At 41.7% G+C, this 24,231-nt stretch overlaps 1 protein-coding gene across 6 annotated transcripts in view; it reads left to right on the top strand.

The window, feature by feature from the left end:
* The window catches only part of SBNO1 (strawberry notch homolog 1), an 81,990-nt gene that overhangs the window by 20,706 nt on the left and 37,053 nt on the right, over positions 1-24,231 (top strand). For 4 of the 6 annotated variants that reach the window (XM_074402084.1, XM_039471631.2, XM_074402086.1 and 1 more), the window contains 13 exons: positions 1,355-1,667; positions 5,848-5,948; positions 10,378-10,474; positions 13,197-13,357; positions 14,827-14,960; positions 15,785-15,875; positions 17,809-17,970; positions 18,675-18,810; positions 18,890-18,995; positions 19,435-19,588; positions 20,965-21,147; positions 21,679-21,776; positions 23,713-23,864. In XM_074402084.1, coding sequence (XP_074258185.1) covers positions 1,355-1,667; positions 5,848-5,948; positions 10,378-10,474; positions 13,197-13,357; positions 14,827-14,960; positions 15,785-15,875; positions 17,809-17,970; positions 18,675-18,810; positions 18,890-18,995; positions 19,435-19,588; positions 20,965-21,147; positions 21,679-21,776; positions 23,713-23,864 — 1,888 coding nt within the window. The remainder of the gene's footprint in view (positions 1-1,354; positions 1,668-5,847; positions 5,949-10,377; positions 10,475-13,196; positions 13,358-14,826; positions 14,961-15,784; positions 15,876-17,808; positions 17,971-18,674; positions 18,811-18,889; positions 18,996-19,434; positions 19,589-20,964; positions 21,148-21,678; positions 21,777-23,712; positions 23,865-24,231) is intronic. The other 2 variants (XM_074402085.1, XM_039471632.2) reach the window with 1 other exon arrangement.

The following is a 24,231-nucleotide window of genomic DNA, read 5'->3' on the forward strand; positions in this document are numbered from 1 at the left end:
TTATTTTTTTGAGACAGGGTCTCACTCTGTCACCCAAGTGGAGTGCAGTGGTGTGTTCTCAGCTCACTGCAACTTCCACCTTACAGGCTCAAACAACCCTCCCACCTCAGCCTCCCCAGTAGCTGGGACTACAAATGTGTACCACCACAATATTTTTTTTGAGACAGTGTCTCACTCTGTTGCCAGGCTGGAATATAGTGACACCATCTCAGCTCACTGCAACCTCTGCCTCCTGGGTTCAGGTGATGCTCTTGCCTCTGCCTCCTGAGTAGCTGGGACTACAGGTGCCCACCACCATGCCTGACTTATTTTTGTGTCTTTAGTAGAGACGGGATTTTACCATGTTAGCCAGGCTGGTCCTAAACTCCTGACCTCAGGTGATCTGCCTGCCTCAGTCTCCCAAAGTGCTGGGATTATAGACGTGAGCACCGCTCCCAGCCCCACAAAGATTTTTTTTTTTTTAGATGGAGTTTCACTCTTGTTACCCAGGCTGGAGTGCAATGGCGCGATCTCGGCTCACCGCAACCTCCGCCTCCTGGTTCAAGCAATTCTCCTCCCTCAGTGTCCTGAGTAGCTGGGATTACAGGCACGCGCCACCATGCCCAGCTAATTTTTTTGTATTTTTAGTAGAAACGGGGTTTCACCATGTTGTCTAGGATGGTCTCGATCTCTCGACCTTGTGATCCACCCGCCTCGGCCTCCCAAAGTGCTGGGATTACAGGCATGAACCACCACGCCCGGCCACAAAGGTATTTTTAAAAACACATTTGTGGCCTGACATGGTGGCTCACGCCTGTAGTCCCAGCACTTTGGGAGGCCAGAGCGGCTGGATCATCTGAGGTCAGGAGTTGGAGACCAGCCTGACTAACATGGTTTTAACAAAGTTGTGTGTTTTAACGTGGTAGTTTGCTGCTAATCAAATCAGAAATGATGTAACAATATTTACGCAAAGCTAAGCACAGTGTCTCTTGCCTGTAATCGCAACACTTTGGGAGGTTTGAGGTGGAAGAATGGCTTGAGCCCAGGAGTTTGAGACCAACCTGAGCAACATAGCGAGACCCTATCTCTTAAAAGATTTACTAGGCATGGTGGTGTGCACCTGTAGTCCCAGCTACTTGGGAGACTGAGATGCAAGAATCACTTGAGCCCATTTGGGCAAGGCTGCAGTGAGCTATGATCACACTACTGCACTTCAGCCTGGGTGACAGAATAAGACTATGTCTCAAGGGAGAAAAAAAAAAAAAAAGCAATAATAAGTCCATTTTAGATTTTTAGTTGCCCTTCCAGGTTTATGAATATAGCTTCATTAGAGAGTAAAGCACTTTTCAGTGGCATATTGTTTTTTGTTTTCTAGCAGCAGCCTCCATCTACTACAACATTTGTGCTGAATCAAATAAATCAGCTTCCACCCTTGGCATCTACAATTGTAATGACTAAAACACCACCTGTAACAACCAACAGGCAAACCATCACTTTAACTAAGTTTATCCAGACTACTGCAAGCACACGCCCTTCAGTCTCAGCACCAGCAGTACGAAATGCCATGACCTCTGCACCTTCAAAAGACCAGGTTCAACTGAAGGATCTACTAAAACATAATAGTCTTAATGAACTCATGAAACTAAAGCCACCTGCTAATATTGCTCAGCCAGTAGCAACAGCAGCTAGTAAGTCTGTTTTCAGTAGTCTCAACTTTCTGCCTTTGGTAAGCTATGTCAGCCTGTTTTTTAAGTGATTTGCTTGGATTTTTAAAGAACTGGGCATAAAAGGGTGTTATCTGTGCTTGAACCTAGGAGGCGGAGGTTGCAGTGAGCCAAGATCTAGCCACTGCACTCCAGCCTAGACGACAGAGTGAAACTCTGTTTAAAAAAGAAGGTGGGGTGGGTGAGTGTTATGTGCATTATTTTATATAGTTATGCTCTTTAACATAATTCAAGGGAAGCAAAAGTTTAGCTGCCTTGGGTAGATTGTGTAGCTTTGAAATGAAATTTGTGGGATTATCAGGTAGCTACATTAACAACATGAGATCTTACCAGTTTTATATATTGTGGCTAGCCCAGTTAACATTTTTCTTAATCCTTTACAAATCAGTGCATCTTATACTTCATTTACCTATGAATTATCTATGGATCTTGTTTGAAAGCAGAATCTAATTCACAGTAGAGCCGAATATGTTGTATTTTTTTTCCTTTTTTTGAGATGGGAGTTTCACTCTGTCAGACTGGAGTGCAATGGTATTATCTTTGCTTACTGCCGCCTCTGTCTCTCAGGTTCAAGCAGTTCTGCCTCAGTCTCCCAAGTAGCTGGGATTACAGGCACCCTCCATCATGCCCAGCAAATTTTTGTATTTTTAGTAGAGACAGGGTTTCACCATATTGGCTAGGCTGGTCCTGAGCTTAGACAGTCTGCCCATCTAGGCCTCCCAAAGGGTTGGGATTCCAGGCGTGAGCCACCACGCCCAGGCTGCTTGAGTTTTTATGAAATAGAGGGATAGGAGCATTCTAAAAGAATGGGCAATGTGTTTGTAGGAAGATGTAGGACCTATCTCAAGTGACGGTTGTGATTAAAATTTTCATGTAATTTTTATGTTTCGGTTCATACCATTGTGTCTTTGTGGCTGTAGTTTTTTAATTTTTTTGTGTTTTTTTTCCTCTCAAGATCATTGTCCTGAACTGACTGCAACCTGGCAGTGAGACACCAGTTGGGAAATCATTTTAGCTGTCTTAGGACTGATTCCTTTTTCGGCTGTGGAGTGCAGGACTGTGACCTTGACCTAGCTGAGGTGCAGGGCAGCTTCTGGAATCACTCACAGGGGACTTAGGGATGGTTGACAGTTTGTGGAAGATGGTTCTGGTTAGGGTCTTTGGATTTAATGAGGAAGCCTGTTGCTTATATATGAGTGGCTTCCTGAGCATTGTACTCCTCACATCAGCATATGCCATCATAAATTAAAGGAGTGCATGTATGCCATTGTGAGGAAAGAGTTTAGAGAACAAAACAAAACAGGATAGATTTGGAGCTGAAGACAATATCTAGGACAGTAAATTCTCCCACACTTAAACTAGTAATTTTTAAAAGACAAATGTAGATGTTTAAGGCTGCAAATCAAGACTATCCTTGTATGGAAGCCTGAGAAACTGTCAGACTAGATCAGGACTGAGAAAGATGGTACATGAATGCGGAGGATAAGCAAAGATTTGTGTTGGAGATGGTCCTCTTTACTGATGGGGAAGAACATTGAAAATATGAAACTGCAGAAACCAAGGTGTTGCATGTTCTACCTCTTACCTGTGTGGTCGTTGCCTCTTTGGATTTTTTTTTTTTTTTTTCCCCCTCAAGTATCTGCCGCAGCCTGCCAAGTAGCTGGGACTACAGGAGCATGCCACCATGTCCAGCTAATTTTTGTATTTTTAGTAGAGACAGGGTTTCACCATGTTGACCAGGATGCTCTCAATCTCTTGACCTGATCCTCCCACCTCGGCCTCTCAAAGTGCTGGGATTACAGGCATGACCCACCATGCCCAGCCGCCCCTTTGGGTTTCTAATCTGTCAGTTTTACTTTAGTCTTAAAACTATGAGCTGATTGCTGGCTCTTCCACAGTTACAATAAATCCCTACGTATCATCTCTGTTGTAGTTTTGTTAATACTTTATTTTTATTTTTTTAATCTTTTTTTTTTTTTTTTTTTTTTTTTGAGACGGAGTTTTACTCTTGTTACCCAGGCTGGAGTGCAATGGCGCGATCTCGGCTCACCGCAACCTCCGCCTCCTGGGTTCAGGCAATTCTCCTGCCTCAGCCTCCTGAGTAGCTGGGATTACAGGCACGCGCCACCATGCCCAGCTAATTTTTTGTATTTTTAGTAGAGACGGGGGTTTCACCATGTTGACCAGGATGGTCTTGATCTCTTGACCTCGTGATCCACCCGCCTTGGCCTCCCAAAGTGCTGTGATTGCAGGCTTGAGCCACCGCGCCCGGCCTTTTTTTAATCTATTTTTGTGAGACAGAGTCTCGTTCTGTTACCCAGGCTGGAGTGCAGTGATGTGGTCTAGGCTCACTACAAGCTCTGCCTGCTGAGTTCAATCAATTCTTCTGCCTCAGCCTCCCGTGTAGCTGGGATGACAGGCGCTTGCCACCATGCCTGGCTAATTTTTTTGTGTTTTTAGTAAAGACAGGATTTCACCATGCTGGCTAGGCTAGTCTCAAACTTGTGACCTCATGATCTGCCCGCCTTAGTCTCCCAAAGTGCTGGGATTACAGGTGTGAGCCAGCGTACCGCCAGTTTTGTTTGTTTTTAATGAGTCAAGTGAAGTGTCTTAAAGTAATACTGGCTTTTGGTGTTTTCATTAAACTATTAAATAGTTGTGGTTAGGGTATCTTTCTGATAAATAATTTTCAGGTTTCCCATGTACACATTGTTTGTGAGTTACTTGTTTTCAGAAGTTAATTCTTTTTTGAGACAGAGTCTCTCTCTCTGTCGCCCAGGCTAGAGTGCAGTCACACGATCTTGGTTCACTGCAACCTCCGCCTCCCAGGTTCAAGCAATTCTCTGTTTCAGCCTCCCGAGTAGCTGGGATTACAGGCATCTGCTAGCATGCCCGGTTAATTTTTTTGTGGGTTTTTTTTTTTTTTTTTTTTTTTTGAGACGGAGTTTCGCTCTTGTTACCCAGGCTGGAGTGCAATGGCGCGATCTCGGCTCACCGCAACCTCCGCCTCCTGGGTTCAGGCAATTCTCCTGCCTCAGCCTCCTGAGTAGCTGGGATTACAGGCACACGCCACCATGCCCAGCTAATTTTTGTATTTTTAGTAGAGACGGGGTTTCACTATGTTGACCAGAATGGTCTCGATCTCTTGACCTCGTGATCCACCCGCCTCGGCCTCCCAAAGTGCTGGGATTACAGGCTTGAGCCACCGCGCCCGGCCAATTTTTGTGTTTTTATTAGAGTCGGGGTTTCACCATTTTGGCCAGGCTGATCTTGAACTCCTGACCTCATGCTCCGCCGCCTCGGCCTCCCAAAGTGCTGGGATTACAGGCGTGAGCCATCACACCTGGCCAAGTTAATTCTTTACTTCCATAAAGACACAAGGGTTTGAATGTTTTCATGCCTGTGCTTAATTTAAGAGTCTGGCTACAGTAGCTCACCCCTCTAATCCCAGCACTTTGGGAGGCCGAGGTGGGCAGATCAACTGAGGTCGGGAGTTCAAGGCCAACCTGAGCAACATGAGAAACCCCATCTCTTCTTTAAAAAAAAAAAAAAAAAGATAAAAAAAAAAAATTAGCCAGGCATGGTGGTGCATGCCTGTAATTCCAGCTACTCCGGAAGCTGAGCAGAATTGCTTGGGCAACAAGAGCAAAACTCTGTCTCAAAAAATTAAGTAAATAAATACAAAATAGGCCGGGCGCGGTGGCTCAAGCCTGTAATCCCAGCACTTTGGGAGGCCGAGGCGGGTGGATCACGAGGTCGAGAGATCGAGACCATCCCGGTCAACATAGTGAAACCCCGTCTCTACTAAAAATACAAAAAATTAGCTGGGCATGGTGGCGCGTGCCTGTAATCCCAGATACTCAGGAGGCTGAGGCGGGAGAATTGCCCGAACCCAGGAGGCGGAGGTTGCGGTGAGCCGAGATCGCGCCATTGCACTCCAGCCTGGGTAACAAGAGCGAAACTCCGTCTCAAAAAAAATAAAAATAAAAATAAATAAATAAATAAATAAATAAATACAAAATAAATTAGTAATAGATTGACATTCTTTGGTTTGTGAAATGGGTAAAGTTCTGGATTTTTAAGTAATGAGAAAATAAGTTGAGAATTTTCTTCTAAAATGTAAATTGTCTTTTTTTCTCCTCAGCTGATGTAAGCAATGGTACAGTAAAGAAAGAGTCTTCTAATAAAGATGTAGCAAGAATGTGGATAAACGACATGAAAATGAGGAGTTTTTCCCCAACTATGGTGGGTTTCAAATAGCTTTGTCTTTATTTTGTGTAGTTTGAGAGTATACTCAACTAAAAGTGTTCTGTCTGGAACAGCCCTCAGAAAGCTGTTTTGGGGTAGAGGAGAAGCTACACAGGCATTTAAACTAATGGATGAGCTTAAATCTCGGTGGAATAATCTAATAGGTGCTAACCAGGTGGTTAAAACTTGCAGATTTGATGGAATGTGGAGTACTGATATCTTACTGTTAAAAACTCTCATTTGAGCAGAAAAGAAGACAATGTGATGTTAACAAAAACTGTTTGATGACTGTGTTTCTTTTAGGATTGATCTTGAATACATGGCTCATACATAATGGTCTGGTTTTTTTTTTTTTTTTTTTTGAGACAGAGTCTCTCCGTTGTCCAGGCTGGAGGGTGGTGGCATGATCTTGGCTCAGTGCAACCTCCACCTCCCAGGTTCAAGCGATTCTCCCACCTCAGCCTCTCAAGTAGCTGGAATTACAGGCATGTGCCACCATGTCTGGCTAATTTTTGTATTTTTAGTAGAGATGGGGTTTCACCATGTTGGCCAGGCTGGTCTCAAACTCCTGACCTCAGGTAATCCACCTGCCTCGGCCTCCCAAAGTGCTGGACTTACAGGCATGAGCTACCACGCCCAGCCTGGTTATGAATAATTCTTAACATTTTGAAAATGCTGTATGCTTTGGATCAGTTGATTCCATACATTTATTTAATAAATTCTCTCTGTATAACATTGTTAATATGAGGTAGGTTTCTACAAGAAGTATACTTCGTGATTCCACCTTCAGTAAACAAAATTTGACAACCATCTGGATTAAGGAGTAATAATGAAAAATTTATCAGGCTGGACACAGTGGCTCATGCCTGTAATCCCAGCACTTAGGGAGGCTGAGGTGAGAGATAACAAGGTCAGGAGTTCGAGACCAGCCTTGACCAAATGGTGAAACCCTGTCTCTACCGAAAATATGAAAATTAGCTGAGCATGGTGGCACGAGCCTGTAATCTCAGCTACTGGGGAGGATGAGGCAGGAAATTTGCTTGAACCCAGGAAGCAGAGATTGCAGTTAGCTGAGATCACACCACTGCACACCAGCCTGGACTACAGAGCGAGACTCCCATCTCAAAAAAAAAAAAAAGAAAGAAAAGTACATCAAAAGTTGTAATGTGCTACTCACAGTAAAGGAATAATTTGGAGGAAGAGGAGACCTTCATGAACTCAAGTGGCCTGGTGTGCTTTATGGAGGAGGAGTAATGCAGCTTGAGTTTTGAGTGTGACGAGACTTTGAGACAGGATTTTAAGAAGGGAGCTAAACAATAGGCACAGGAGGCAATGACTATGTGCTTAGGTGAAAATAAGCCAGGAAGCTTAGCTTGCAGAAAGAAGTGGGAATGGTAGATGTGGGCTTCATGGAGAATCCTGAATTAAGAGTTTTTTTGTTTCTGTTTTTGTTTTTTGATGGAGTCTTGCTCTGGAACCCAGGCTAGAGTGCAGTGGCACGATCTTGGCTCATTGCAACCTCTGCCTCCCAGGTTCAAGTGATTCTCCTGCCTCAGCCTCCTGAGTAGCTGGGATTAAAGGTACATGTCACCAGACCTGGCTAATTTTTGTATTTTTAGTAGACATGGGGTTTTACCACGTTGGCCAGTCTGGTCTCAAACTCCTGACCTCAGGTGATCCTGGAAGCCAAAGCACCTTGCCCTGAATTGAGTTTGAAGGCCTTTGGACTTAGTCCAGCACCAATGAGCCAGTAGACATGGAGGGTCCTGTTAGTGCTTCAGATAGGTTGGGGTAGGGCCGACAGAGATTCGGGATGAGTAGGGTTAGGGAAGAGAGACAGGTTGGAAAGTTGGTTAACTTAAAGGGGAAGTAAGAACAAGTATACTAGAGGCCTTGCAGAGGGGATTGGAAAAGAGAGAGGGGAAAGGAAAAAAGGAGGAAAATAAGAGATGACTATACATAATGATACCAAAAAACACCTTTTTTTTTTGGGGGGGGGAGACAGAGTCTCTCTCTTGCCAGGCGCCAGGCTGGAGTGCAGTGGCACGATCTCAGCTCACTGCAACCTCCACCTCCCGGTTCAAGCAATGCTCCTGTCTCAGCCTCCCAGGTAGCTGGGACTACAGGCGCACGCCACTACACCCAGCTAATTTTTGTATTTTTTAGTAGAGGGGGGTTTCACCATGTTGGTCAAGAGGGTCTCAATTTCTTGACCTTGTGATCCGTCTGCCTCAGCATCCCAAAATGCTGGGATTATGGGCGAGAGCCACTGCGTCTGGCACCAAAAAACTTTTGAGACTTGGTTCTGGAATATGGAATTGGAGACAGTGCAGCAAACTGTAGCTGAGGTTTTTAACGGGGACTAGGAGAACAAGTGCTACTGTCAGTACCCAGTTTATTTAATGATTGTCTACCAATAGCACTTGGAAGGTGTTTTTTTGGAAACTAAGAATGCATATTTCTTGAAGAAATGTTTTAGGTGGTTCTCATGTTTCTGTTTCAGCCTATTATATACCAAAAGTATTTTATTGGCCTAGCAGTTAAGTAACACCTCAGAGAGACTGCACGCTGGTAGCCCGTGAACCAAACTAGTTGACAAATTGTGTGTGTGTGTGTGTTGAGACAGAGTTTTGCTGTATAGCCCAGGCTGGAGGGCAGTGGCGCCATCTTAGCTCACTGCAACTTCTGCCTCCTAGGTTCAAGTGATTCTCCTGCCTCATCATTATTATTATTATTATTATTATTATTATTATTATTATTATTATTTTGAGAAGGAGTTTTGCTCTTGTTGCCCAGCCTGGAGTGCAATGGTGCGATCTTGGCTCACTGCATCCTCCGCTTCCCAGGTTCAAGCAATTCTGCCTCAGCCTCCTGAGTAGCTGGTATTACAGGTGCCTGCCACCATGCCCAGCTAATTTTTCTATTTTTAGTAGAGAGGGTTTTGCCATGTTGGTCAGGCTGGTCTCGAACTCCTGACCTCAAGTGATCCACCTGCCTTGGCCTCCAAAAGTGCTGGGATTACAGGCATGAGCCACTGTGCCCGGCCACCCCTGGTGATTTTTAAAAACTCTAGGTAGGGGAATAAAAGATGGAGGGAGAAAGGAGATTGGTTATCTTAGCATATAATTCATTCCTATTTTATAAGAGGGGCCAGGGTGAGAAGGTGGAGGTGGAAGAGGACCCAGAATTTATGTAATTTGCCTAAATTAAATAATAGATGACACAATTAAATAGCAGCGTAATTGGGATTCAGTTCTCTTCCTTTGACCAGACCAATTTTGCCTCGAAGTTCTGAAATTGGGTTTTATTTTAGCAAAATTTCTGAGAACATTTGAAGTTGTTAGATTAAATCTGTCTAAAGACTCCATGGGTTAATTAATGTTGATAGGATGGTTGTGTCCCACCTCTTTTCTGTTTCACATTGATTATTTATTTGCAGCCATATTCTGCTCTAGATTCTGAGGTAAATGAAAAAAGAGTCTTTCAATTCTGTCTTGACCTTGCCTTAATTTGCCTTAACCTGTAAGTTTTTGTTGTCCTCTTCCCTTGGTATACTGAGTTTCACAATAGGTTTTTTTTTTTCTTTTTTTTTTTTTTTTCAATATATTCTTCCCTTAACAAGTACACTTTAATAAATCGTTTCCTAATGATTAAACTCCTAATAAAAATTCCTTTAAGATCCTGTAGAGGAAGAAAAGGAAAGTATAACTATGGTGACCATACTTGGTTTGTCGAGGGCAGCCTGGGTTTACTCCTGTTTTCTCAGTGTGATTTCTAATAGTGCCCCAACTCAGATATGCCAAGGTTTGGAGAATAAGTTATATGCCGTCTTACATATGATCACGATTGCACCTGTGGAGACACAGAAGTCTGAAGTAAATTTTCTGTTCTTCATAAGAGCCTTTAAACTCCAGTCTTCTGGGGTTTTGGTATTAGAATATGTAGAAAAGTAGACAAATGGAAGTGAACTGAGAAAAAGGTGGGATGTGGTGCTGAGAGGCACCTTTGCTGGGTTTCACTCCAGTTCTAGCACTATAAAGAGCTAGCCACAGTGCTTCCTCTTTAGCCTGAAACTAGAATGAAGGCACAGTCTGAGTGCAGAGAGGGTTCTGGGCATCAAGGAGGGGTGGTAGGCAGCATTGAAGGAGAAAGTAGCTTAAGATGATGGCGGCTAGAAGGACGTGGAGCCCTGTGGTGACCCATTTGTGGGTAAGGGACAGTGTAGATCCTTGTCTGTGCTCATTATCAGAGAAGCAGGAAAGCCATGAAGCATGGCCCAGATTTTAGGGATTATTGAGGTGGCACATTGTGTTTTCATGATGGAAGATGGTAGGCGTTCTACAGGAGAGTTTTTCTATGTGTTGGCTGGGTGTTTGGTCCCTGGATTTGGGATTGATTGTGCTCTTGTGGTCTTTCTATGTTGCAGAAGATCCCTGTTCTAAAAGAAGATGATGAACCAGAGGAAGAAGACGAAGAAGAAATGGGTCATGCAGAAACCTATGCAGAGTACATGCCAATAAAATGTAAGTCTTTAGGATTTGTCAAATATTTACATCAAAGTTTTTTTTTTTTTATTTTTTTGTGTGTTTTATTTTTTATTTTTTTGGTTCTTTTTGTTTTGTTTTGTTTTGCTTCCATATAAATTAGAACCTTGTTTTTGGTCAAAGTCTTTCAAAATTCAAACTAAAGAACCTTGGATTTTAAGTTAATTTTGTTCGTAGGAGTAGTAATTATAAATATCAAAGCTAATTATAGAGATGTATAAAGCTAAGATACATATTTATATTATATACAGCTTGTCTAAAATTGTAAAAACATTGAAATTATAAAAATGATTTGTGCTATTTCAATTCCATCGTTTTTAATTAACTTTTGTTTCTCCCTTTTGTATAACCATGATTTTTGTTTTTTGCAGCCACTATATGAAGTCGAAAATTAGGTTTTTAGTATTTGCATAATATTTTCACTTTTTATTATAGGAAACAAATCTATGTCTAGAATTTGTCTTTCATGTAGTATTGGTTTTTGTAAAAAGCCAGTAATAGGCCAGGTGTGGTGGCCCACACCTGTAATCCCAGCACTTTGGGAGGCCAAGGCAGGCGGATCACAAGGTCGGGAGTTCGAGACCAACCTGGCAACATGTGAAACCATGTCTTTACTAAAAATACAAAAAAAATTACCCGGGCTTGGTCGCACATGCCTGTAATCCCAGCTACTCAGGATGCTGAGGCAGGAGAATCCCTTGAATCCAGGAGGCAGAGGTTGCAGTGAGCTGAGATCATGCCACTGCATGCTAGCCTGGGCAGCAGATTGAGACTCCATCTTAAAAAAAAAAAAAAAACCCACTAATAATACTATTTGACTTGAACTGTAATTCTCTTTTTATCTACTACTGATAGACTCCAAGATTCCATCATCCTTTTCTGGTCATGCATAATGAGTTTTAGGGGGCCTAGTTGAACTTCTGTTTTCTTTCTCCCATAACTAATAGTCATTTGCAAACAGATTAAAAGAGTTGGGGCTGGGCGCAGTTGCTCATGCCTGTAATCCCAGCACTTTGGGAGGCTGAGGTGGGTGGATCACAAGGTAAAGAGATCAAGACCATCCTGGCTAACATGGTGAAACCCCATATCTACTAAAAGTACAAAAACTAGCTGGGCGTGGTGGGTCATGCCTGTAGTCCCAGCTACCAGGGAGGCTGCGGCAGGAGAATTGCTTGAACCTGGGAGGCAGAGGTTGCAGTGAGCTGAGATGGCGCAACTGCATTCCTGCCTGGCGACAGAGCAAGATTCCCTCTCAAAAAAAAAAAAAGAGAGTTTATGGCCCCTTAAGCCAGAGGACAGCAAACTGAATCTGGACCACACCCTCCTTTATAGTAAATAGTGTTTTTTGTTTTTTGTTTTTTGTTTTTTTTTTTTGAGACGGAGTCTTGCTCTTGTTAACCAGGCTGGAGTGCAATGGCGCGATCTCGGCTCACCGCAACCTCCACCTCCTGGGTTCAGGCAATTTTCCTGCCTCAGCCTCCTGAGTAGCTGGGATTACAGGCACGTGCCACCATGCCCAGCTAATTTTTTGTGTTTTTAGTAGAGACGGGGTTTCACCATGTTGACCAGGATTGTCTCGATCTCTCGACCTCGTGATCCACCTGCCTCGGCCTCCCAAAGTGCTGGGATTACAGACATCAGCCACCGCGCCTGGCCAATAGTAAATAGTTTTACTGGAAAGTAAACGTATTAATTGATTTACTTATTCTATGGCTGCATTGACACTATAACAGCAATGTTAAGTAGTTATATGAGACAGGGTGGCCTAAAAAAGGCGAAATCATTCTCTGATCCTTTACAGAAAAGGCTTCCAGATCATTATTATAATATATTCATGTTGTATATTTGGGGGACTTGGTTGTTTTATTTTTATTTTTTTCTTGAGGTGGAGTCTTGCTCTGTCTCCCAGGCTGGAGTGCAGTGGCGCGATCTCGGCTCACAGCAATCTCTTGTCTCCTGGGTTCAAGCGATTCTTGTGCCTCAGCCTCCTGAGTAAGCTGGAATTGTAGGCATGTATCAACATGCCCAACTAATTTTTATATTTTTAGTAGAGACAGGGTTTTGCTATGTTGGCCAGGCTGATCTCGAATGCCTGACCTCAAGTGATCCCTCCACCTCAGCCTCCCACAGTGCTGGGATTACCGGCATGAGCCACCTGTCTGGCCCAAGTCTCTTTTAACCATATGTAGTTTATTTATTTATTTATTTATTTTTAATTTTTTAATTTTTTTTTTTTGAGACGGAGTTTCGCTTGTTACCCAGGCTGGAGTGCAATGGCGCCATCTCGGCTCACCGCAACCTCCGCCTCCTGGGTTCAGGTAATTCTCCTGTCTCAGCCTCCTGAGTAGCTGGGATTACAGGCACGCACCACCATGCCCAGCTAACTTTTTGTATTTTTAGTAGAGACGGGGTTTCACCATGTTGACCGGGATGGTCTCCATCTCTTGACCTCGTGATCCACCCACCTCGGCCTCCCAAAGTGCTGGGATTACAGGCTTGAGCCACCGCACCCGGCCATATGTAGTTTATAAATCATTTTAGTCAAATATGGATAGTACTTTATCATCAGTGACTTTTTATAGAAGCCTAGAGCGAATACTTTCTAATTATTATTCTTTGTCATAGGAAAAATATTGCAATAGCCTGTAATGAAACTAGCAATGTTACTACTTGGAATAATTATTTTTAAATTTTTATTTAGTAAAAATTGGCCTACGTCACCCAGATGCTGTAGTGGAAACTAGTTCTTTATCCAGTGTTACTCCTCCTGATGTTTGGTACAAAACATCGATTTCTGAGGAAACCATTGATAATGGCTGGTTATCAGCATTACAGCTTGAGGCAATTACATATGCAGCCCAGGTAAGCAACAGTATTTCATAATTAATGTAATTATTTTATCCTATACTAGATAACAGTTGTTTTAATCTAAAGGTAATTTTTCCTTGCATGAAAAGCTTATAAATGTGATTTTTATGAACATTTTATGTGTTGGAAAACTAAATTTAGAAGTGTAGCAGAGATACAGATAGTGTATTTCCAGTGGAAATGACAAATGTCATAACTTTCTTGGAATTTACTGGGAATATCTATTAAAATTAAAAATGTGTATATTGTCTGGGCACGGTGGCTCATGTCTGCAATCCCAGCACTTGGGGAAGCTGAGATGGGCAGATTGCTTGAGCCCAGGAGTTCAAGACCAGTATGGTAACATGGTGAAACACCATCTCTACTAAAAATACAAAAAATTAGCTGGGTGTAGTGACGTGGGCCTATTGTCCCAGTTTCTTGAGAGGCTGAGGCAGGAGAATCACTTCAGCTTGGGAAGTTGAGGCTGTAATATGACATGATCTTATCATTCCAGCCTGGGTAATAGGAATGAGACCCTTTCTCAATTAAAAAAAAAAAAAAAAAGATATATGTATATATGTGTGTGTATATGTCCATTCCTAGGATTGTGCTCCCTAGAACTGTTGGAATATATGCAGAAGGATATTTGTTATACCTTTTGTTCCCCCCAGCTGGAAAAGATTTGAGCATCCACATTTGTGGGGGATGATTGTATAAACTGTCATATTATTGGACTGTGAGGTGTTGTGTGGGCTTTTAAAATGATGTGAGATAGAGTTAAACTGTGTTCTTAAAGTGATTTCAGTCATACTTCGTATCTGTAAAATAAGTAATAACCAAAATAGGCATTTATCCTCTATATTTTGTGGGATGTAAAACTTTTAATTTGGCTGGGCATGGTGACTCGTGCCTGTAATCCCTGCACTTTGGGAGGCCGAGGCAGATGGATCACCCTGAGGTCAGGAGTTTGAGATCAGCCTGGCCAACATGGTGAAACTGTCTCTACTAAAAATACAATAATTAGCTGGGCATGGTGGTGCACGCCTGTAGTCCCAGGTACTCAGGAAGCTGAGGCAGGGGAATCACTTGAACCCAGGAGGTGGAGGTTGCAGTGAATGGAGATTGTGCTACTGCACTCCAGCCTTGACGACAGAGTTAGACTCTGTCAAAAAGAAAACACAAAAACTTCCTATTTGATTCTGCAAGCGTTGATAAGGGTATGGTGGGCTCCTCACCAATTTGTTAACTTTAGTTACTTGGTACATGGGAGAGTAGCAGGAGATAATATATAGTAAATATGTAGAAAGTATCCACATTAAAAGCCAAACTGTATGAACTTTAAGTAAAAATAAATAGTGTTACAAAATACGTATACAAAACAAAAAACAGATAACATCAATATATTTGTAAAATAGTGTATGAAACATTGATCACTAAAATACCTAAAGGACTATATTAATTACCAGCCTTTTGTTTTTCAGCAACATGAAACTTTTCTACCTAATGGAGATCGTGCTGGCTTCTTAATAGGTGATGGTGCTGGTGTAGGAAAAGGTAGAACCATAGCAGGAATCATCTATGAAAATTATTTGTTGAGTAGAAAACGAGCATTGTGGTAAGTGTTTAAAAATTGGCCTCAGAAGCTTTTATTAGTGAATAATTACTTTAGCATGTGGGGATGAGATTCCCCCTCCTGATCAAGACAGGGTCTCTGTTACCCAGGCTACAGTGCAATGGCACATTCACGGCTCACTGCAGCCTCTACCTCTGGGGCTCAAGTGATTCTCCTGCCTCAGCCTCCTGAGTAGCTGGGACTACAGGTGTGCGCCACCATGCTTGGCTAATTTTTTAGTTGTTTGTAGAAATGGGTTTTGTTGTGTTGCTCAGGCTGGTCTCGAACTTCTGGGCTCAAGCAAATCTCCTGACCCATCCTCTCAAAGTGTTGGAATTACAGGTGTGAGCCACTGCACTCAATAGGGTGGGTTGTTTGGGATTTTTTTTGTTTGTGTGTGTGTGTGTGTGTGTGTTTGTGTGTGTGTGTGTGAGTGTGACAGAATCTTGCTCTGTTGCCCGGGCTGGAATGTAGTATTCGATCTTGGCTCACTGCAACCTCTGCCTCCCGAGCTCAAGTGATTCTCCTGCCTCATCCTCCTGAGTAGCTGGGATTACAGGCATGCACCACCATGCCCAGCGAATTTTTTGTATTTTTAGTAGAGACAGGGTTTTACCATGTTAGCCAGGATGGTCTCAATTTCCTGACCTCTTGGTCCACCCACCTCGGCCTCCCAAAGTGCTGGGATTACAGGCTTGAGCCACCGCGCCTGGCCGAGTAGGGTTTTTTTGATTTTTTGTTTTAAGTGTCATAACCCGGCTTTATTTATCCCTGAATTCTGTAAATACATAATTTGTATTTAATTTGTGCTTTTTTTGTTTTGGCAGGTTTAGTGTTTCAAATGACTTAAAATATGATGCTGAAAGAGATTTAAGGGATATTGGAGCAAAAAACATTTTGGTTCATTCATTAAATAAGGTATGAAAGTTTTTTATTCAGTTGGTTATTCAGTAAATATTGACTCATCTATGAGATATCTATATAAGGGAAAACTTTGGACAACTTTGTACGGTTTTTATGTTACTCCACAGAAAGCATAGTGAGTGCAGCCACTGTTGTTGGTTTGTGGATTCCTGTGTGCTAAACATCATGACAAGCAGTAACCATTCATCACATGTGGCTGTTGAGCAGTATAAATGACCACTCCAAATTGAGATGTGCTGTAGGTGTACAGTGCACACCAGTTGATTCTCAATAATCAGTGCTATTTTTGTCTTTCTTTTGAAAGTTTACATGCCATAAGGATGCAGTGTAGATAGGTGGCATACCTTGCACTATAGTTCACCAGATCCTGTGTGGTGTAGGTAGTTATGGCTTGGGCAGACTGGTATTTGTATTTGTATAGCTCTTCTCACATGAAAACAATTTTGTAAGGTAAAAGAAAATGTATGCCCAGTGTGTTTCAGAATGTTAAGGTTCAGTGCTGGACATGGTGGCTCATGCCTGTAATCCCAGCATGTTGGGAGGCATAGGCAGGTGGATCACCTGAGATCAGGAGTTTGAGACCAGCCTGACCAACATGACGAAACCCTGTCTCTACTAAAAATACAAAAATTAAGGCCAGTGCGGTGGCTCACGCCTGTAATCCCAGCACTTTGTAGAGGCTGAGGTGGGTGGATCATGAGGTCAGCAGTTCAAGACCAGCCTGACCAAGATGTTGAAACCCTGTCTCTACTAAAAATACAAAAATGAGCTAGGCGTGGTGGTATGCTCCTGTAATCCTATCTACTCAGGAGGCTGAATAAGGAGAATTGCTTGAACCCGGGAGGCAGAAGTTGCAGGGAGCTCAGATTGTCCCACTGCACTCCAGCCTGGGCGACAGAGCGAGACTCCATTTCAGGAAAAAAAAAAAAAAATGTTAAGATTCATCTAGCAAATCTTTATTGACCTACTATGCATGAACCAATTGTTGGTGTTATGAGGTTAAAATAGGTTGATATGGTTCCTGGAAGTGTCCGCCTAGTAATTCTTTGAAAATAGGTAGCTAAATCTACTTCCCATGTGAGTCCTAAGTTGAATTCAGTGTTGCCCTGCTCATCAGTGGCTTGTTAGGATGGGTTTTACTGTGTCGATTTGTAGTTATGAAGTACTGGTGTCTTGAATGACTTTATATACTTCAGAACTAAAAGCATGTAACTGGCACCTAGAAATGTTTTTTTTTATTTCAGAGTAGTAGTAGAAAGGCACATTAGTAATTCCTCAATTCTTATATATTCCTCAGAAATTAATCATGGTGTTTTGCATATAGTAAGTGCACAATAAATACTTGTAAATTGTGACATTTTTTCTTATCGGGGAGTTTGTCTGGTTTTCAGTATTTTTTCTTGGTGATAGAGTCTTTAAGACTTTGAAAACTGGATTTTTTTTTTTTTCTCATCACGATCTCAACTCTCACCTAGGCTGGAGTGCAGTGACGTGATCTCAGCTAACTGCAACCTCCGTCTTCCAGGCTCAAGCAGTTCTCCAACTTCAGCCTCTGGAGTAGCTGGGAACATAGGAATGTGCCATGATGCCTGGCTAATTTTTGTGTTTTTTATAGAGATGGGGTTTCACTATGTTGGCCAGGCTGGTCTTGAACTCCTGAGCTCAAGTGATGTATCTACCTCGGCCTCCTGAAGTGTTGGGATTGCAGGCCTGAGCCACTGTCCCCTACCAAAAACTGGATTTTTGTACTATAAAGTTGAGTGCTTGTGTTGTATATATCTATACAAAAAATTTGTCTTTTTGTACTTTTGTGTTTTCTGAGGCCTGTTACGGGCCTAACGAGTTCCTGCTTATGAATGTTTGGTAGGGATAAATGTTTCAGAGAGAAAGGTATACTAATTAAATTCTTCTCTTTTCTTTCTTTTAGTTTAAATATGGAAAAATTTCTTCCAAACATAATGGGAGTGTGAAAAAAGGTGTTATTTTTGCTACATACTCTTCACTAATTGGTGAAAGCCAGTCTGGCGGCAAGTATAAAACTAGGTTAAAACAACTTCTACATTGGTGCGGTGATGACTTCGATGGAGTGGTATCCTTTACAGAAAATATTTTCGTATTTTTTAATGACAGCAAAATTATAAAAGGGGAGACCTTTGAGAAACAGGAATCCTAAGATTAAGTGAATTGCTGAAGTGAAAACTTTAATGGTAAACTAGAATATCCAAAGGGATTGGAAAGTTAATTCTGTTTTTTTACCTGTTAGGAGACCAGTATTTAACCTCCTGGTTTAGAAAAATGTTAATATCTATGAGGAATGCTGAATACTATATTCCCCCTTTGGGGATTAATATTGCATATTTACATAGCAAAATACCTGAAAAGACTAAGGGAAAGAACACCGTTAGAACTTAGTGGGCCCAGACTTCCTTGTTCACAGCGTATCTCTTAACTCTCTTGCGTGAGGAACACTTCTCTGAAATGCTGCTTAAATTGGTTACCAGTCATGTTTCTACTTACACAGGTTACCAAATAATAACTTCTTGTTGCAGTGGGTTCTTTTCTCTGTTTTACTTTAAAAGCAAATATCTGGTTTAGATAAATTCCAAATTCAGTGAATGCCTTCGAGGCCTGAGAGGGAGGAGGATGTAACTGGGGAAAGGCACCTAGGACTTCTTTTATATTTGCAGTCATAAAGTAGGCAATCAGAAGGCCTTTGAATAAAAATTAACTCTTCTTGAAAGACTGGAGACACTTAATACTAATGTGATACATTCCTTAATTCATTCCCTTTAGATAGTGTTTGATGAGTGTCATAAAGCAAAAAACTTATGTCCCGTTGGTTCTTCAAAGCCAACCAAGACAGGCTTAGCTGTCTTAGAACTTCAGAACAAATTGCCAAAAGCCAGAGTTGTTTATGCTAGTGCAACTGGTGAGTAGTTATTTATTTAAAAACATACATTGTAGGTTATTTTTTCAACTATAATTTATTTCATTTGTGGGTTTTTCAGGTGCTTCTGAACCACGCAACATGGCCTATATGAACCGCCTTGGCATATGGGGTGAGGGTACTCCATTTAGAGAATTCAGTGATTTTATTCAAGCAGTAGAACGGAGGTAATGCAGTTTATAGTATATACTGTTCTCAGTAGCAGTCTAAGAAATGTCTTTTTTTTTTTTTTTTTTTTTGAGACAGAGTTTCGCTCTTGTTACCCAGGCTGGAGTGCAATGGCGCGATCTCGGCTCACCGCAACCTCCGCCTCCTGGGTTCAGGCAATTCTCCTGCCTCAGCCTCCCGAGTAGCTGGGATTACAGGCACGTGCCACTATGCCCAGCTAATTTTTTGTATTTTTAGTAGAGACGGGGTTTCACTATGTTGACCGGGATGGTCTCGATCTCTCGACCTCGTGATCCACCCGCCTCGGCCTCCCAAAGTGCTGGGATTACAGGCTTGAGCCACCGCGCCCGGCCAGAAATGTCTTATTCCTATAGCTCGTTCTCTGTATGTTAAAGTTCTACTTTATTGGTAGTTACTGTATGTTTTAATTTTATTCAGAGGAGTTGGTGCCATGGAAATAGTTGCTATGGATATGAAGCTTAGAGGAATGTACATTGCTCGACAGCTGAGCTTTACTGGAGTGACCTTCAAAATTGAAGAAGTTCTTCTTTCTCAGAGCTATGTTAAAATGTATAACAAAGCAGTCAAGCTGGTGAGGAATTTTTCTTAATTCCAGTGTTTATTTTATGTATCTCATAATGTGTCCGTTAGGTTTGGCAATTGTGATGCCTCCTGCCCATGGGAATGTATTTCTGCTATAAAACAACAGATGAGGCCGGGCGTGGTGGCTCAAGCCTGTAATCCCAGCACTTTGGGAGGCCGAGGCGGGTGGATCATGAGGTCAAGAGATCGAGACCATCCTGGTCAACATGGTGAAACCCCGTCTCTACTAAAAATGCAAAATATTAGCTGGGCATGGTGGGCGCGTGCCTGTCATCCCAGCTACTCGGGAGGCTGAGGCAGGAGAATTGCCTGAACCCAGGAGGCAGAGGTTGTGGTGAGCCGAGATTGCGCCATTGCACTCTAGCCTGGGTAACAAGAGCGAAACTCCGTCTCAAAAAAAAAAAAACAACAGATGAGACCTTATGCAATGGCTCACACCTATAATCCCAGCAGTTTGGGAGGCCAAGGTGGGCGGATTGCCTGAGGTCAAGAGTTCAAGACCACCCTGGCCAACATGGTAAAACCTCATCTCTACAAAAATACAAAAAAGTTTAGCTAGGCATGGTGTCCTGCACCTGTAGTCCCTGCTACTTGGGGAGACTGAGGCAGGAGAATCGCGTGAACCCAGGAGGCGGAGGTTACAGTGAGCTGAGATCGCACCACTGCACTCCAGCCTGGGTGACAGAGGGAGACTCCATCTCAGGGAAAAAACAAAAACAAAAACAAAAAAACATGATATGCTGTTTAACCGATGTAGTTTTTTTGTTTGTTTGTTTTTGAGGCAGGGTCTCTCACTCTGTCACCTAGGCTGGAGTGCAGTGGTGTGATCTCAGCTTACTGCAACCCCCATGTCCCAGGTTCAAGCAGTTCCCATCTTGGCCTCCTGAGTAGGAGGGACTGCAGGCGTGCACCACCACGCCTGGCTAATTTTATGTTTTTTGGTAGGGACAAGGTTTTACAGTGTTGCCCAGGCTGGTCTGGAACTCCTGGGCTCAAGGGATCCGCCTGCCCTCGGCTTCCCAAAGTGCTGGGATTATAGACATGAGCCACTGCACCTGGCCTGATCAATGTTCTTATATTTCAGATTTTCGAAGTTTTCATTTTGTTAAGGTAATTAGTAAATTATTGTCATTTATTTCAGTTGCATAGTTTTAAAAATCACATTATTTCCTAAAATGACTGCATTAGGTATTAAGAAACTTGAGACAACTATGTATCCTGAGAAATAAATTCTAAGTTACTGAAGATGATTTATTAGGTTAATATTAAATGGCCTTGAACTTAACATTATTTTGATTTAATTGATATTTTTAAATAACTATACTCAAAGATGAAATGTCTAAAATGTTGTTTGTGTATCTTCAGTGGGTCATTGCCAGAGAGCGGTTTCAGCAAGCTGCAGATCTGATTGATGCTGAACAACGAATGAAGAAGTCCATGTGGGGTCAGTTCTGGTCTGCTCATCAGAGGTTTTTCAAATACTTATGTATAGCATCCAAAGTTAAAAGGGTTGTGCAACTAGCTCGAGAGGAAATCAAGAATGGAAAAGTAAGTCAAATAACTCATTAAAAAATTCATTGTTTTGGGGTTATATTGTTTAGTTTTTGTGGATGCTGAGGTCTTTCTGCTTGTAAAATCTGGTTTTCCTAAAAAATACGTTTCTTAAAGTTATAAAGGAAATTCCTGCTTGGAGAATTTAGAGAGCTCAGAAAAGTATAACAAAGTAAACATCACTGTTATTGGTCATCTGTAGCTGATACCACTAGTAACATATGGATGTGTATTGCATTAGGTTTTTTCTTTTGGTGAATATCTACTTAAAGTATTAGGTACTACAAACTTTGCAATGGCAGGGACTCCACTCATGCTTACTACTGTTTGTAATTCTGTCTCCTGCGAAAGGTTTTGACACATAACCTGTCTCAACAGAAGAAATAACTAAAACGAATGTGTATTTTATAATAATGAGGACATTGTTGCTTGAAATTTTTGTTTCGCTAAATATTTAAAATATGTCTTGGTAAGAATCCACAAACATTATTATTTGTAATTAACATGTTTTCTTTTTTTTTTCTCCAGTGTGTTGTAATTGGTCTGCAGTCTACAGGAGAAGCTAGAACATTAGAAGCTTTGGAAGAGGGCGGGGGAGAATTGAATGATTTTGTTTCAACTGCCAAGTAATGTTTTTGTTTTTCTTTTTGAGTTCTTACTTAGATTGGTTCCAATGTGGGCATTTCCTGGAGACAAAACTTTTGATTCACCTACATCATAAGTTTTCTTGATCTGAGTATTTGGAATGTGCTTTTCTATAACAGTATATTTATTAGAAAACAGCAACAGAAATCTCATAATCCTCAAATGTTAAGCATTTTGCCAGTATTACACAGAGTATATGACTTAACAGAAGGGCTTGATTTTGTTTGTCTTGTACATGTTGGAAATGTGTGACAGCTTGATTTAGTTTCAGTTTTAGCATTCTGTATTTGAAATTACCATTATCCACAGGAGCAGTAACTATAGTTTGTCCTAATATAATGAAGCCTACTTTATAAGTTGGCTGAGCATGATAGCTCACACCTGTAATCTCAGCACTTTGGGAGGCCGAGGTGGTCAGTTCGAGACCAGCCTGGCCAACATGGCAAAACTCCATCTCTACTAAAAATACAAAAATTAGCTGGGCCTGGTGGCACTCGCCGTATAGTTCCAGGTACCTGTGAGGCTGAGTTAGGAGAATTGCTTGAACCCAGGAGGTGGAGGTTCCAGTGAGCTGAGATTGCACCACTACACTCCAGTCTGAGTGGTAAAGTGAGACCCTATCTCAGAAAAAAAAGAAAAAGCAACTCTACTTTAAAAGTTGAGAATTAAGCATGAGATCTTCAAAAAACAATGCCTACAATGTTTTATGTATTGTTTTTAGTTTGCTTAACCTGCAAATTCTGATTCTGGTAGTAAATTGAGCAAAGTAAACTTGCCACTTTACTGTTTTGTGCCTCGGGATGCATTTAAATGCTCCTTTTAAAAGCAAAACATGGGACTCACTCCTGTAATCCCAGCACTTTGGGAGGCTGAGGTGGGCAGATCACTGGTGGTCAGGAGTTTGAGACCAGCCTGGCCAACATGGTGAAACCCTGTCTCTAAAAATACAAAAATTAGCCAGGCATGATGGCAGGCACCTGTAATCCCAGCTACTGGGCACATTGAGGCAGGAGAATTGCCTGAACTTGGGAGGTAGAGGTTGCAGTGAGCCAAGATTGTACCATTGCACTCCAGCCTAGGCAACAAGAGCAAGACTCCCATCTCAAAAAAAAAAAAAAAAAAAGTTGACCAGGCATGGTGGCTCATACCTATAATCCTAGCACTTTGGGAGGCCAAGGTGGGTGGATCATGACGTCAGGAGTTCAAGACCATCCTGGCCAAGCTGGTGAAACCCTGTCTCTCCTAAAAATACCGAAGTTAGCTGAGCCTGTTGGTGGACGCCAGTAATCCCAGCTACCTAGGAGGCTGAGGCAGAGATTTGCTTGAACATTGGAAGTGGAGGTCTCAGTGAGCTGAGATTGCACCAGTGCACTCAGCCTGGGCAACAGCAAGGCTCCATCTCAAAAAAACAAACAAAAAAAAAATGCATACACCTGCTAATATATATTTTTCTGTACGTAATTGCCCAGAACTACCCTGTCTGTAATGGCAGCCACTCATCACATGTGGCTATTGGGCAGTTGAAATGACTGGTCCATATTGAAGTGCTGTATGTGTGTACTAAGCCAGGTTTCAAAGACTCCTTAAGAAAAAATATGTAAAACATGTGTTGCTGTGGTATATTGAGTTAAATAAAATGAATTACTAAACTTAGTTCCACCAGTTTTTTTCCCCTACTTTTTAATGTAAGCAACTAGAAAATATAATAATTGTGTATAATTATGTATGTAGTTTGACTTGCATTCTTATTTAGTTGGACAGCCTTGAGCTAGACAATTAAAATTTATTTGAGCTTGTTTATCAGTATTTTGTAAAATTGAACAAGGTGTTTTTCAATCTGTTTCATAAGACTTTACATATAATTGTTTTGTCAGCTGAAGCAGTAATTGTTAATTTGTTGCTTTTTCTCTCCTACAGAGGTGTGTTGCAGTCACTCATCGAAAAACATTTTCCTGCTCCAGACAGGAAAAAACTTTATAGTTTGCTAGGAATCGATTTGACAGCTCCAAGTAACAACAGTTCACCAAGAGATAGTCCTTGTAAAGAAAATAAAGTAAAGAAGCGGAAAGGTGAGTACTTTTTAAGAAAATAGTTGACGATGAAAATACCAAGAATGTAAGCATTTTAAAGTGGCTATATTTTGGTAATAAACTGTCTTCCACGAATTCAAAAGTGGTTACAAATTTTCACTGTCACTTGTACAATTTTGAATGCACAAGTTATCCCTCTGTTTTAAATTAGGACTTGAGCAATTCACTGGTGGTGGCAGTGTGTTAAGCACTTGCCTATATACATTCTACCGTTTAACCTGACAGAGGTCCATAGGAAATTAGGTCTTATTTTTCCAGTTTTATAAACAGAGATCACTGAAGCACGGAAAGATTTAAAAGTTAAAGAGTTGTCCTAGGTTCACAGAGGTAGTTTATGATGCATGGG

This window comes from Saimiri boliviensis, chromosome 7, assembly GCF_048565385.1.
Source record: "Saimiri boliviensis isolate mSaiBol1 chromosome 7, mSaiBol1.pri, whole genome shotgun sequence".
In the NCBI taxonomy this organism is placed as follows: domain Eukaryota; kingdom Metazoa; phylum Chordata; class Mammalia; order Primates; family Cebidae; genus Saimiri; species Saimiri boliviensis.